The sequence below is a fragment of the Pleuronectes platessa genome, chromosome 11 (genome assembly GCF_947347685.1).
Source record: "Pleuronectes platessa chromosome 11, fPlePla1.1, whole genome shotgun sequence".
In the NCBI taxonomy this organism is placed as follows: domain Eukaryota; kingdom Metazoa; phylum Chordata; class Actinopteri; order Pleuronectiformes; family Pleuronectidae; genus Pleuronectes; species Pleuronectes platessa.
This window is the reverse complement of record NC_070636.1, coordinates 4,685,848-4,699,921: the sequence shown is the minus strand read 5'-3', so window position 1 is coordinate 4,699,921 and position 14,074 is coordinate 4,685,848. Positions and strand designations below refer to the sequence as shown.

General features: G+C 46.4%; 1 protein-coding gene across 11 annotated transcripts in view; it reads left to right on the top strand.

Moving 5' to 3' along the window:
• trim9 (tripartite motif containing 9) overlaps positions 1–14,074 on the top strand; it is a 33,272-nt gene that overhangs the window by 4,640 nt on the left and 14,558 nt on the right. For 8 of the 11 annotated variants that reach the window (XM_053434541.1, XM_053434540.1, XM_053434537.1 and 5 more), the window contains exons 2-3: positions 6,461–6,556; positions 7,401–7,523. The exons of 2 other annotated variants lie outside the window; for them this stretch is intronic. In XM_053434541.1, coding sequence (XP_053290516.1) covers positions 6,461–6,556; positions 7,401–7,523 — 219 coding nt within the window. The remainder of the gene's footprint in view (positions 1–6,460; positions 6,557–7,400; positions 7,524–14,074) is intronic. One more of the 11 variants, XM_053434536.1, reaches the window with a different exon arrangement.

The window sequence follows — 14,074 nt, the reverse complement described above, 5'->3', positions numbered from 1 at the left end:
ATTTCTGCACGAGCTCCCCGTCGTTTCTGCCTGAGCCCGGTGGGAGCAGAAGGAGAAGCCTTGAAAAGTCAGACACAGAGGGGGGGGGGGGGGGGATCCTCCTCTCCTGCTGTCACTGTAATGAGACCGACTGTCACTCTGCATCCACCGTGTCCACCGTCGGTTCCGCTGCGTGACGACCTGCAGGACGCGGCTCCACCGGGATGAGTGAACCTGCAGAGGAGGTGAAACGTGTTGTGTTTACTGTACACAACCACACAACAGCAGTGAGTATGCATTGGATTTCACCGACCAATGGGGTCGAGGCTCTAGCTGGTTCCATTTTGGTTCTTTCAGCAAACCAAGCTGTTTCTCTTAACTTTTTAGTTTTTACATCCAACCTGGATATTTAATTGTAATGTCACGATTCAGTCTTTGTATGAATGACCAGTTGGGTTCTCTGGGGGTTTAAAGGTCAGAATGAGATGGTTGGATGGATTTTTAGAAGAGAAGAAGAAGAACTGTGACCTTTTCAGGTAACGTGTGGGGCTCAGGTCTGAAAAAGGCCCTGAGCTGAACCCTGGGAAGTGTTGCAAAGTTTTTGTGGTCGTTTTTTGTCGTCTGGTTTTCATCGCTGATAATTTGGACTACATCTTTTCCCGTGTCATCTTCTCTGTGAGTGAGTCTGTGCAGCTAAAAGACACAGTTCGTGATAGCAGACTGGATTACACTGATAAGGGGATGAGACTGAGGACAAAGGCAGGACTGGTGGGGGGCGGGGGGGGGGTTTGGCGGATGAGTTGAAGCTGTCTGGGTTGATGCTGCAGATATTTACCCCTCGAGCTGCCATGTCAAGAGATGAACTGTGAAAACGTTTTTTGAAAGAAGATAAAGAACAAGAGGAGGAGATTGACCCAGAATGCCCAGAGAAAGGAAGTTAATGAAAGACTGAGCAGGAAAAAACATGGTGGACGTCTCATCAGCGGGTGAAACGAAGGAAATCTGACAAAACACTATGTCTCACGTCCGGGCTGCATCTCGGGTTCTTGGAGAATCCACAGAAGATATTTTTGTTTTGACATATTTCTGTGGAACTTCTCTTTGTGGGAACTGAATATTTCAACTGGCTCCGGGCGACGAGCTGGAGAGAGATAAGTGCTTCCAAACTCCACTGTGCTAATTTCCCTTTGTGGTCTGTGGAGGGAAAGTAATTTTTTTCTACATTCCTCCTTCTGTCTTTACATAAATGAGTTTCAACCAAAACAAGGTGTTTAATTTTCCGGAGCTTTTCAACATTTGAATAATTTATCAGGCTCTGTTACGTCTGGTTCCTCCAACAGTAAACGAGTTTCATGAGAAAAGTGGAAACTGCAGTGACCCCGATTTTAACAACACCATCATTTTTATCAGCTTAATCATCATGGAGATTGTTTTTTATCTTTTTTATTGTCTCATAAAGTCACAACCTTCAAACAGGCCCTGGTGCACTTATCCTCAGTCGACCCTCACGGCTCTGATCCAGACCTGGAAGAGCAAAAGTCAAGCAAACTGGATTTAACACAAGATTCCACAGAGAAGAAACATCTTTCTGCTTCAGTCAAGGTCCAGAAAAATGTTTCCAGGTTTCAGGGAGCGAATCAAAGAGCTAGAAAAGGTTAAAAAAACATTCTGTATGAGAAAGAGCAGATGTAGAGTTTCGATAGAGAACTCTTGTTTCCGGTTGGCTCAGAGGAATCCATCGTTAGCTGTGACCCAATGGGACCATCTCGTTTTCAGAGGATTTCTGAGAAGCCTGAGATGTTTGGCAGCTTGTTGCCAAAGCGCAATGAATCCTGGGAATGTTTTGGTGGATCCCCCCCCCGTAGGAACCTTCGTTGCTCGGGGATGACAGGACACATTTGTCTGTTGTCTCTGAAGACGCCGGGTTCTAGTTCTCAGGGTGCTTCAGTCAGGCTGCCTTTAGCCATAGTAACATCCCTGTTGTTTATAAACCGTTAACCTTAAATGACTGTTACACCATAAATACTCATCTTGAGACTGAATGCAGTTTCCCAGCTTTGTTCCTGGTGAAGTTCCTGAGTCGTCAGTTTGATTCTCTGCTCTCAACTTTCATCTCATCATGATAATAAACGTTCAGAAAATGCAGCAGAGAAGATTCAGAAGAGAAGATGTTGATGAGATCGGTTTAAATTTCAAAAATAATGTGTGAGGGTGAAATATTAAATCTGAAGAACGTCACAGACTCAGATGCTGCCGAGCTGACTGACCTGGTTTGGCTCCAGTTGTGACACAGCTCTCTAGGAAACCGCTGCTTCCTCTTCCGCTTCCTCTTCCTCTTCCTCTTCCTCAGGTGTCCCACAGGAAGACACTCTTCCCTCCACTGCTCTTCTTGTTTCTTCTCACCTGGTGTCATTTAGGTGTCACAGCCCAAATACCCCCGCAGGTAGGAAACGTGATCCTGTGCAGCAGACGACGCCCTCGCCAGTTAAATCCGGTCCAGACGAGAATAGATCACATCTGCCCCACTTCCTGCCGTGGTGTCCCAGGTGTCCGTCCAATCAGGACTCAGAGTTTCTCACATGTGGAAACTGTGGCAACTTTCTTATTATCGGGGGTTTCTTCACTTTCTCTGTGTGGAGAGTCAACGACTTCTCCTGTATTATTGATGACGCCACATGAATAATGCAGCAGCCACTTGGGTGGTGCTTGTGGAGGACGGTTTCATGAGGGATCTTGTTACACACGGAGCAGCATCACAATCTGGACGAGTCTTAACTTCCTCCAGCTCGTCGGAGGACACACACAAGCTTAATCTTTATCAACACAAAAGTTCCCCAGACGCTAAGTATCATGGCCGCCTGCTTAATAATGCAGAGTGTGTTCTCTCCGAGGGGGGGGCGGCAGTTCATGTCAACAACTCCAACCTTTCATCCTGGTGTCTCCGGGGTGCTGATACACAATCTGATACACAATCTGATACACAATCGCTGATCTCGCTGTGCAAAATTACACTGATTTCAATTTCTTTCATCACTGGGATTTAGCATGTGTGTGTGTGTGTGTGTGTTTTTTTCCATTTGTGTGGTGTTTTCTGTCACCAGAAGTTGACCTTCACTTTGCGTGTGTTTACAGTGTGTAACCAAATGAGTGTGTTGTTGCACTCGGGATTAAGCGAGCCTAAAGACGTGTTTAAAGAACATCAGAGAGAGTATTTACCCCCCCGCAGCCCTGAGAACCAGCGGGGCACTTAAAAAATTTTTTTTCTCCGAGAGGTAATGCAGCTTTGGTGAAAGTAGGTTATGGGAACTCAGAATCTTTCTCTGATATGTGTGTGTGTGTGTGTGTGTGTGTTTTATAATTAGCTTGAAGAGGAGCGCTTTTACTTTGCGCTCGGCTTTACGAGTTTAGCAGTGACATTACACCTACCTCCTCTTGTCCTGGCACTTCCCACTTCCTGGAGAGGTGGGAGGGGGGCACTTCTAATCCAAATTGGCTGTGACGCTCTTTCCCGAGACAGATTGGACAGTTCGCTCGGTCACGGAGAAAAAAACATGTCGCCTCGGCCCCGGAGCTGCTGGTGAATTATTCATTTCATGCACGTGTTCCCACTCATCTTAATTACAGAGCTGATTAGTGCTCCCAAAGAGCAGGGACATCCTAAGCCCCCCCCCCCCCCCAAACATTCCAAACATTCCAGCATCCTCCTCTTCTCCGCCTGAACGCAGCAGGATGCTTTTATTTCTACTTTCCCTCGTTAACAAGATGTATTTTAATCCCCGGGGCCGACTTGAAGTCGCTTTGCATTAATGTGAGAGGAGAATAGTTGAGGTAAAATTGTAAAAAAAATAATAAAAAGAGAAACGCTCGACTCTCCGAGGGTACAGTATCTGCCGGAGCTAAATTCACAAGAGCATGAATCACGCCATGACGGTGAAGTCTGTTTCCCGTGGCAAAGGAATGAAAAATGCAAATTTTAAGAATGATGAGATGTAAATATCATGCAGGGCAACTTATCTTTAATAGTTCTCATCAATCATCCAGGAAAATGATGGAAATCTCATCGTTTCGGCCGCAAATGATAATTTACTCTGATGTTGTCGGGGGTTCGGTTTCTGTTTTTAGCATTTTAACAAAAAACCTAACACACACCAGGAAGGAATGTTATTAAACAAAGGCCCCTGAGGACAAAAATGGCAGCAACACAAAACTGTTTACATGATACCACCACTGTTTTATATGAAAACAATACAAAAATTATTTTATTTTGACCAGAACATGCTTGAATAAGCTTAAATGTGTCAATGGACTGAGTTTCCAATCAACCCAACTGTTGGTAACTGAGCTAAGACCGGATGAGATAAGAATCAATAGAGTTTGGCTTGAAATGAGCAGCCGGCTGTAGTTTACAATCTTCCACTGTTCAACTCTTTATTCGCTTCATTCGTGCTAATTAAACTAATCAAAACAGTGAAATGCATACCCCCCCCCCCCCCCACACCCCCCACCCACCCCCCCATCTCTTTGGTCCCGGTCCCATCCTGCTCCTCCACCCATCTGTTGCTGAAATCTGTCTTCAATCGGGACGTAGCCGCGAGCTGAGCAGAAAATAAGACTTTCCCCGGCTCGTCCTGACCTGGTTCTGAGGACCGAGCTCTTCAACAGACTCTGTGGAAAAACGCCTCCAGACAATCAAGTGCTTTTCATTTCATCTGCTCTGTCACCGAGCGCACGCCGACTGTCCACCGGCGGAGGAGAAGAAGCCGGAGCTCCCTCACCCTCACTGTCACTGAATCAGAGAGGAGAACCGAACTTCTGTGCTGAAAGTTTGATAATCAGTTTATATTTCACATGGTTTTTGTGATGAAATCAACAAATGTCTCTGTTTTATAATAGTGTAAGTTAAAAATCCTTTGGTCCAAGTTAGAGATGATACTTCAGGCTCTGGGGACAAGAGACAATTCAGTGACTATCAAATAATGCATCGGTGACGCCCATAATTCCATAACATCTATAAATATGTACAATAAACCATGTGTCTTCACTCCTGCTCGTCTCTCGGGGGACGTTGAAACGTGATTCCCATGTTAGCGAAGAGGAAGTTTGTTGAAGTCCGACCCGGTCCGGGAACGTTTACATTCCAGTCTTTGCTCAGCTGCTCCCGGCTCCGACTGTCCCTGGGTGCAGTCACCTCATGTTGGCGACAGCTGTCACGGATTCCCAAACTCTGAGGTCAAAGGTCGGCTGCCGGCCCCCGCACACAGATTCCCATTTGGCCGGGGGGGGGGGGGGGGGGGGGGCGGGGGCTTGACACGGGGCAGCGTCCTGAGCACGACGGGATGTTTTCTCAGCGTTTTCCACTGTATCAGCTGCTTGCTGGTTTTATTGCTGTCTTCCGGAGCTGAAGTGATGTTTTTTTTTTGGGGTGGGGGGGGGGGGGGGGGGGGGGGGGTATTATTCACCGCCCCTGCAGTACCCTGTCCTCCTCCCAGGAGACAATGCGCTCCCTGAGTGGACGGTTGTCTGGTTCACTCGACCGAAGCGAGGTTCCCACCGGGTCATGGCCGCGTCCTCTCGCTCCGTCACCTCCTTGTTCACACAGCCCGGCTTCATGTGTGTGAACTGTCCAAACAGTAGCTCCTGTGTGTCCATCCAGAACAACCGCATTTCCCATCAGCCCACTTTGTTCTTAAACCCCCTCCCACAGTTCGAGCGCTTCATTCTTCATTAGTCGACTTTAGCTCGAGCGGGAAAATGTCGTTTGTTTTGTGAGAATGAGGTTTTTTTGGGAAATGTCAGAATTCTCAGCAGATTTAAAAAGCAGCTTTTGTTTCCTCATTGATTCCTCGACACTTTTGACTTCATCTAAAACTCAAGAACTGACAGAACTGACAGAACTGACAAAACCAGATCCTGTATATTGTTTTACATGACCGGGAAACTTCAGGGAATCTGCATTAAAAATAACTTTTGAATCTCACGCTGCCTGCCTTTGTCTTTGCTGTCGGGGTTTTGACTAATGAGATTATTCATTTATCATTGAGTCGATCTGCCTCATACATAACAACATTATATTCAGTTTTATCGTTCCGTTAATATCATTAGTCTGTGTTTCTATCCCATCTTCTATTTATGGTTAATTAATGATTTATAGTTTTTATTGCACATTGCTTTTAAAATCTATTCTATGGTAATTCATTCTCAGCATTTTCATTACTTTTGTCTTAATTTTAAGTTTAACTCAGAAATTATTTAATCTTGTTTTTACCACAATGAGGTGACAGGAAATAGAGATTCAAGAAATCCCACTTGTTCCTGATCGACATTTTAACCCCTGAGCTTCAGCCGAGCTTCTTAAACAGAAGCTGATTCCATCTACACAACTTATTAGAGTGTTTATGATCTACTGCTATTTGAATATGTGCATAAAGATCCATGTACCTGCTGCTGTGTGATGATGACGTCCTCTCTGTGCTCTCTGCAGGGTCAGCTGTCCCAGGCTCTCACCGGCCTGTCCGACCGAGCCAGTGAGGCCAAGGAGTTCCTGGTCCAGCTGAGAAACATGGTGCAGCACATCCAGGTACAAACACACACACACACACACACACACACACACACACACACACACACACACACACACACACACAGATGCATACATTGGGAATATGTAAATCAGCCATTGGCAGCCGTGCCTTTTGAAAACCTGAATCAGTCAGACACCAGTGAAAAGTGCATGAGTCACAGACTTGTCAGGATTTATTGAATCAATAACGACATTACATTCTATAGAGCTGTTGCATTGCCATAGCAACAGGAGGCCGCTTTCACCCCTCTGTGAGTTTCAGTGTTTGCAAAGTGAAGATGTGTGTTTGTGTGTGTGTGTGTGTGTGAGGATGTCGGTTCCATTCTGTGGCGCCTCAGGTTGAGCAAGAAGAGATTGGTCAGAGGAGGAGGAGGAGGGTGGGATTAAATGGCGTCGCTGGTTATCGTGAGATGACGAAGACGTGAGGGAGGGAAACAATGAGGATAAGTTAGGGGAGGAGGTGAAGAAAGAGGAAGAGTAGGAGGAAGAGGAAGAGGAGGAGATAAGTTTGGGATGTGTGAAAATGAATAATACTGGACGTAGTTGTAGAGACATGAATCAGTCCTCGTCCCGTGGTGCTGGTGGTGCTGGTGCTGCTGGTTGGTTTTGTCCACCCACCTCGCTGATGGATGATGCAACTGAAGAAGTGAGATAATACACAATAAATCTTACACCTGCTGTATATTTCAATGTTAATGCTGCAATTAGAGGATCTGTGAACCTCTCTGCATCAGTCAGTACGTGTCCTGTTTGAGGCTACCCACGTGTTTTCCGCCTGCTCGATTCTTTCCTGGTGAGATCTTCCAGCCTCTGTGTGGTCCCCCCCCCCCCCCCCCTGCAGGAGAACGGCGTGGAGTTCGAGGCGTGCCTGGTGGCTCAGTGCGACGCCCTCATCGACGCCCTGAACCGACGCAAGGCCCAGCTGCTGTCCCGGGTCAACAAGGAGCACGAGCACAAGCTGAAGGTGAGTGAGCTCCACGAGGGTCCACCCCCGTGATGGAGTGTCAGGTTGTCAGGTTGTCAGGTTGTCAGGTTGTCGTTGTCGTTACAATGCTCCGTTGTGGTTTGTTATCGATGAGTTGTAGCGTAGGTTTGATATTTAAACCAAGGAGGTGAAGAATGAGACAAGTCGTGATGTACATTTGAAGTACTTTTGGTTTTACTTCAAGTTGTTTGCACAATAATTTGCAGGAATGAAATCTAACACAAACTGTTGTGGCATGAACTGAAACCATAGCCTGACTGGAAGGACACATTTTCATCTAAATGCAAGAGAAACACATTGATATCAAATCTGTGGTTAAAATGGCTGAAATGCAAGAACAGCAGTTACATCCTTTTAATATTGAGCATTTCCAGGTTTTCGCCGTAGCTTTGATTTCAGACACACATTCTCCTTTAGACCGTCGGCATCACATTGAGCGAGGGACAGATCGGAGAGAGGGTTTTGATGGAGAGGAGGAGGAAGAGGAGGAAGAGGGGGAAGAGGAGGAAGAGGAGGGGGGAGGGGAAAATACATTTGTGCCGTACAGCATCCAATTTCACACTTGGACGATCTGTAGAATCAAGGTTTCACACGTGTAGGTGGTTTCGAGAAACACGGTCCGCGCACGGCAACATGTGAGCAGCGACTCGCACACTGACACACTGACGCACATACAGTACATTTACATACACTTACACACACTTGACTCTCCTCTCCCCATAGATGGAATATGAAGATGGTGGATTATAAATCAAATGTAACGGAGCCTGTCTGGTCAATGTGCTGCGCCCCCTGCAGGCGATGAGTATTTTTGTGTAACTTAGCTTTGCATTGGATAAATTGTTTGCGATTTTGGCAAATGTGCGTGTTCCTGTTCTTGATCGACATCACTACGATGTTGATCAGACACACAATAATCCATAAACCGCAAAAAACAACCTAATTTTGTACGGATTAAACAAACGTAGTATAATGTCCTCGTCTTGGGAGGTGCTGGTCAGCAGACTTTTACCTTTGAGCTGCTGTAATTACTCTCAGTGCCTGTAGGTGGCGTAGTTTGGGGAGGTTGTGTTCGACGCTGCTGTTACGGATGCAGCCGCTTAAAATGCAAACTGCGTTCCCGCTTAATGAAGGACGGCTGCTGGAGTGATGGATGTGTGTTTGTTCATGTGCAGAGAGACATCGGACACATTAGCACCTCCAGGACGCAGGAATGTTAATGTGTCTCTGAGCAGATCTGATCCCTCCTGTCAGGTCGGCCGACAGATCGGCAGCTCCGCGTGGCCCTCGCTGAATCTTAATGCCAGAAACACCCCCCCCCCCCCCCCCCCCCCCCCCCCCAATGACAGATCTGATGCTCCTCTTCAGTGTGGAGCTCTCGTGTGAATCTGAGCCGCTCGCTCGCTCCATCAATGGAGTTTCCCCACAGAGTCTGTGATGGAGGAGATGATGGAGAGTTTCTTCTTTATTTCTCCCTTGCTCCTCGCGGACATGGCAGCTCCCTTAAGGTGGACGCCAGACGCCTTCTGCTTCATTAGCTCATGGCTCGGGGGGGGGTCGTCCCACAGCTGTAACTGACTGGGACTCGTTTCTGTCCCATGTCCTGTTGATAACGTAAAATCCACAAATCCATGTGACCAATTAAGAAGCTAATGAAGTGGCCCTGATTAATCCTGCTGATGCCGTGATGATAGAAGCCACGAGACGCATATAGAGAACACGGAACCAGTTGAACTTCCCCCCCCCCCCCCCCCCTCGAAGCTCCCTGCTGCTCTCCGGATCACCATGGTGAGCGGGGGACTCATGGCGCTGGTTGTGTGAAGCTGCGGAGGCGAGAAGTCGTCCTTCACACATCGAGCACGGGGAGGACTGACCCGTGTGTGTGTTGTGTAGCGGGGCAGCAGAGGAGGAGGAAGGTTGTGTTATTGCTGGTTTGTCGCGCTGAGTCACAAAAGAACCTTTACTCGGCTCCACTCAGACTCACAGTCGGCGGCACCTCTGTTTCATCAACAGGCCCGAGGTCAAATCCAAACGCCACCGCAGCTTGTGCAAAAAAAAAAAAAAAAACCTCTATTGATTACCACCGCCAACTTGGTGAGAGCTGTGTCGCAATCGCGGGGCTGCATCTTTCCGAGGCTGCTTCTGGAGACCGATTGTGTCACAGGGGCACGACTTTTGACTTACAAAAATATACTTCCCTCCTCTTCAAATTCCCACCAGACTCAATACTGAGGACCTGAGCTGGGTCTGCGTGGCTGCACCGGTACAGGATCATGTTTTAAGCCCTTAACTGAGACTTGCATAACTAATCTTATACTGGTCACAGTGTTCAGATTGTGTTGCTTCCTCCCAGGCAGCTAGTTCTCCCACTGTCTGACAGTGAGATATGAAAATCCACTTACGGAGGCTTTAAACCTGTTTAAATGATGATCCGTCATCGGGATGGTTTTACAGGCCTTTTTTTTCTTGATCCTTTAAAGTTTGCACCAAAAATCCTCTTTTGTTTCCTGTGGCTGAAAAACAAGCACATGAAAAAACCCGCAGTGAGCAGCAGGCGCTGAAGACTAGAGGTGTTCGTGCTTCTCACGGTATCAAACGTCTGATTCAAACTGTCTCTGAGCAAATGTGTACGTTTCACAAGCTGTAAATGTAATTGAATTTACCGAGACAAATTGCGTCTCCCAGTATAGTCCTTTAATGCAACGTGGAGAGTGTGTTGAATGTGATGAGACTCGCTGCCTCTGATCTGCGTCTCTTTCGCTGTATTTCATGTGGGAGCTCAGGGATTCTTCTTGAGGCTGATGAGAGCAACACAAAGTGAATCTGGAACGAAGTCGGTCTGTGAGTTTGCAGAACAGCTGCACAGAAAACTGTTTCTAAAAAATGATTTCAGTACAATAGCGATTTGCTGTCCTCCCTGTGTAAGTGTTCTGCTGCAGGGGATCCCAGCTCCTCCGGCTCCTCCACTTTCCAACACTCAAACAGGAGAGGCTGGACGCTTTAGACACATGAACACAAAATGTTGTGCGACGCTGAACAGTTGCAGCAGTGGGATCTGCAGCAGCAGCAGCGTGTCACAGGAGGACGAGCATGAAATATTCAGACTCCTGCTGAATCACATTCATGCTTTCTTTGTGAAATGCTCGATAGATCCACGGAAAACGAATCCACTCCCAACTTCTAATGACTGTTTTCATGAAAGATTGATCACTGCTCACTGCGACTTCCTCCCACAGACCAAACACATGCAGCCGAGGTTAATTGGACATTCTGAAAATGCCCGTAGGTGTGAATGTGATTGTGGTTGTTTGTTTCTGTATGTGTACTCGTACGCTGCCTCTCACCCGTTGTCAGCTGGGATTGGCTCCAGCCCCCCCCGGAGACCCTCAAAGGTTAAGAGGTGTAGATCAGGGGTTTTCAACTGGTTTTGTCCCAGGGACCACAGATGTGCCTAAGCACGCGTGCCTACGTGTGTGTGCGTGTGTGTGCGTGTGTGCGTGTGCGTGAATAGAAGGAAGTTTTAACATTTGGTTTTCCACGTTGGTTTTATTTAAAAACCTCAAACAAATCTAGAAAAATGAGTAAAAAACAACAAAAACGGTTGATTTTCAGTGCTTAAGAAATGAAAACAAAATTTAAATGCAGTTTGTAGTTGTACTGCATCTCAGAACCATATGTACCTCAATATACAACGTTCATGACTTAATGTACAGACATGTTGAGAGAACGCTAAAGTAACGGTGATCAATAACAATCAACATAAACTGGGGCTATAACTGAAGAGGGAAGATGACAAAGTAATGCAGAATATGTCACAAATGATAATCATACAATATCACACAAACAATTGAGGCCTATTTAAGTTTAACCTCATGATCACCAGCAGCAAATCCCACCTACTGCGTGAGTAGTACTTCTGTGTGTGTGTGTGTCTAGAATGAAAAATACGTGGTAAAGTTGACTTGTTTTGGCTATTATGCCAATTTATTTTTCTTATTACAAAGTATTTGTATTTCTCTCTTTTGTTTTATTTAATATTTTCATTAATCTTGCCCTTTTGGGTCTTCTTTTTGGGAAAATAAAAATTCCCATCACACAAACTACATCTCTGACACCTCCTGAGAGTTTTTCTACCTAGCTCAACTGCTCTTCTACCTTTAACACACATGCACAGGGGAAAACTACTGGCAGTTTCTAGCCCCAAGCCGGTTTCAAGGTTCCCCTCATCACCTTTATATAATTTTAGACATATTTTTCTTATTTTAAATATTTTTCACGACATTCTGGAAATGTGTTGAAATATCAAAGCGAATTTCGCGGACCCCTGCAATGCCGTCGCGGACCACCAGGGGGCTGATGGATGCATAGACGGAGGAAATATCCACTCCAGTTTCCCAGAGTCCCTGATGTCCTCAGATGTCCTGTTTTGTCTGAGTAGCTATGTTCGTGTCTTACGTTGTTGAGTCCGAGCCACGGCTGCCACAGAGCCCTGGTCGCCTGTGTATTCAAAATGTATTAATATTCCACCAAATTCCACTCCGCACTTCCTTTGGCCCTCAACAATACTCACCCCAAGTGTGACGCCGAGGAGATGAACGCTCCTCGAGACATGTGAGACACATACAGACAGAAAATGTCAATGACAAATGAGCAGTGTGCAGGAATCTCCTTCGTGTTATAGACTGAATGAATCATTGATTGATACAAATATGTAATTCTGACCGCGGCTCTTCTCCATTAGTGTTCCCATCATGTTGGATCAGGGAAGTGAAGCCCGTCATACTGCTGCAGCTGCTCTTTGCCGACCCGGGTATCAGATCCACATTAACTCTGTGCAGGCAGCGGCTTGATCCTCACTGACGTCTCAGTGTCAGTTGTCACTTTCACTGACCATTCACCTTCCTCCGATCCGGCACTTTGATTTAATGTTTCCCACCTCAGCCCCTCATGTATTTCATCCTCCTCTCTTATTCTCCACCTCCTTTTCTCCACCTCCTCTTGTGTCCATGTCCATCACTCCTCACATCTCTCTGATCCCTTTTACGGCCTTTTTCTCCTCCGACATCTTTCACTCTCCGTCTTTTAACCCCGTCTAACCCCTCGTCTGTCGGTATCATTAAATCATCTTCATGCACGTCCATAAGGTCAGACTGTTTAACGGCCGGGTCCAGGCTGTCCTGTGCACCGGCCTGTGCTGCTGTGACAGAGGAGGTGAGGGAGGCTGCAGCCACAGGATCTTACAAACCACAAGTGCTGCAGTGACCTGATAATCACAACAGGAACAGGCAGAAGGAGGCGGCAGGTTCTGCAGCTGGTCACAGAACAGTGTCTGCAGCTGATGCACAACCGTTTATTATGTGTCCCCATTCTGAATATCCTGCCGTCTGTAGTTGTTGTCTGTGCTGAAGGACATTATTTGTGTTAGTGTCTCTTTTAAAGCTGCTTTAATCAGTATTTTTTGGAAATTAACAATGGGTCAAATGAGTTAAGCCAATGCAGAAGGGTCTGAAACCTGTATTCTCTCAAATTACCTGAAGAGGGCGACTCCATTGATGCAAAGAGAAGTAAATAAATTAAGGAATTAGCCGACTTTGATTCGTGACGTCAGTAAACACTTGCCTAAGAAGTTTATGGTTTTAATAGCTAGTTTATTTTTTCGATTTGTAAATTATTGTCCCAGTTCGAGTCAAATAGATGATAAAGCATTGTGTGTATTTTGACGTGGCTAGTACTGTCCAATGGGTGCAGGTTCTCTGTCAGGCTCCACCCCCTGCTCCTCCAAATATGGTCATAGGCTTCACAACGGCAGCTCACAAACAAAAAGAAACAGGTGACATGAAGTTGTGTGGGCACCTGTTGAATTACACACAGAAATCCATATGAAACCTAATGTACTGTACGACAGTGTCCACTGCAAGAACTTCAAAAGTGAATAATGGGATTACAGTTTTCTACTGACCCCTAGTGGCCACGAAAATACACTATCGCAGCTTTATTTATTGCTTGTTATTTAGCAGGATGACACAAAAACTACTGGACTGATTCAGAGGAAACTTAAAGAAATGCTACGGTGTAGTTGAGGGAAGAACACATAACGTTTTGGTGCTGATCCAGGATTGTTTTTCACTTTCTGTAGCATCGCAAAATTGGGCGTTTCATGTTGGCATTTCTCTGCACCTTCAAGTTGGATTCCTCTGTGTTATATTCTGTGACTTCCGAGATCGTGAGTCCAGCTGCGTGCGGAGGACAGGGAGCGAGTGGGGCTGTTGAACAGGGGAGTGACAAACCCCTTCCTGAAGCCCTGCCAGGCCACTGCAGGGGAGTGGAGGCTCCAGGCCTGACACAGCAGGGACGGTTTGGCCTTCAGCCAGAGAGATATAGAGCGAATCCTCTGCGCTGGTGGGAGATCTCCTTTCACTGTATTGGATGAGAAGTGAAACACGGTCCCCTGATTGATTACAGCCCTAAAACGAGGGGAGTTAATTAAGATGTGATTAGCTGCGTCGATGTAAATATTAAATTAGTTTCTG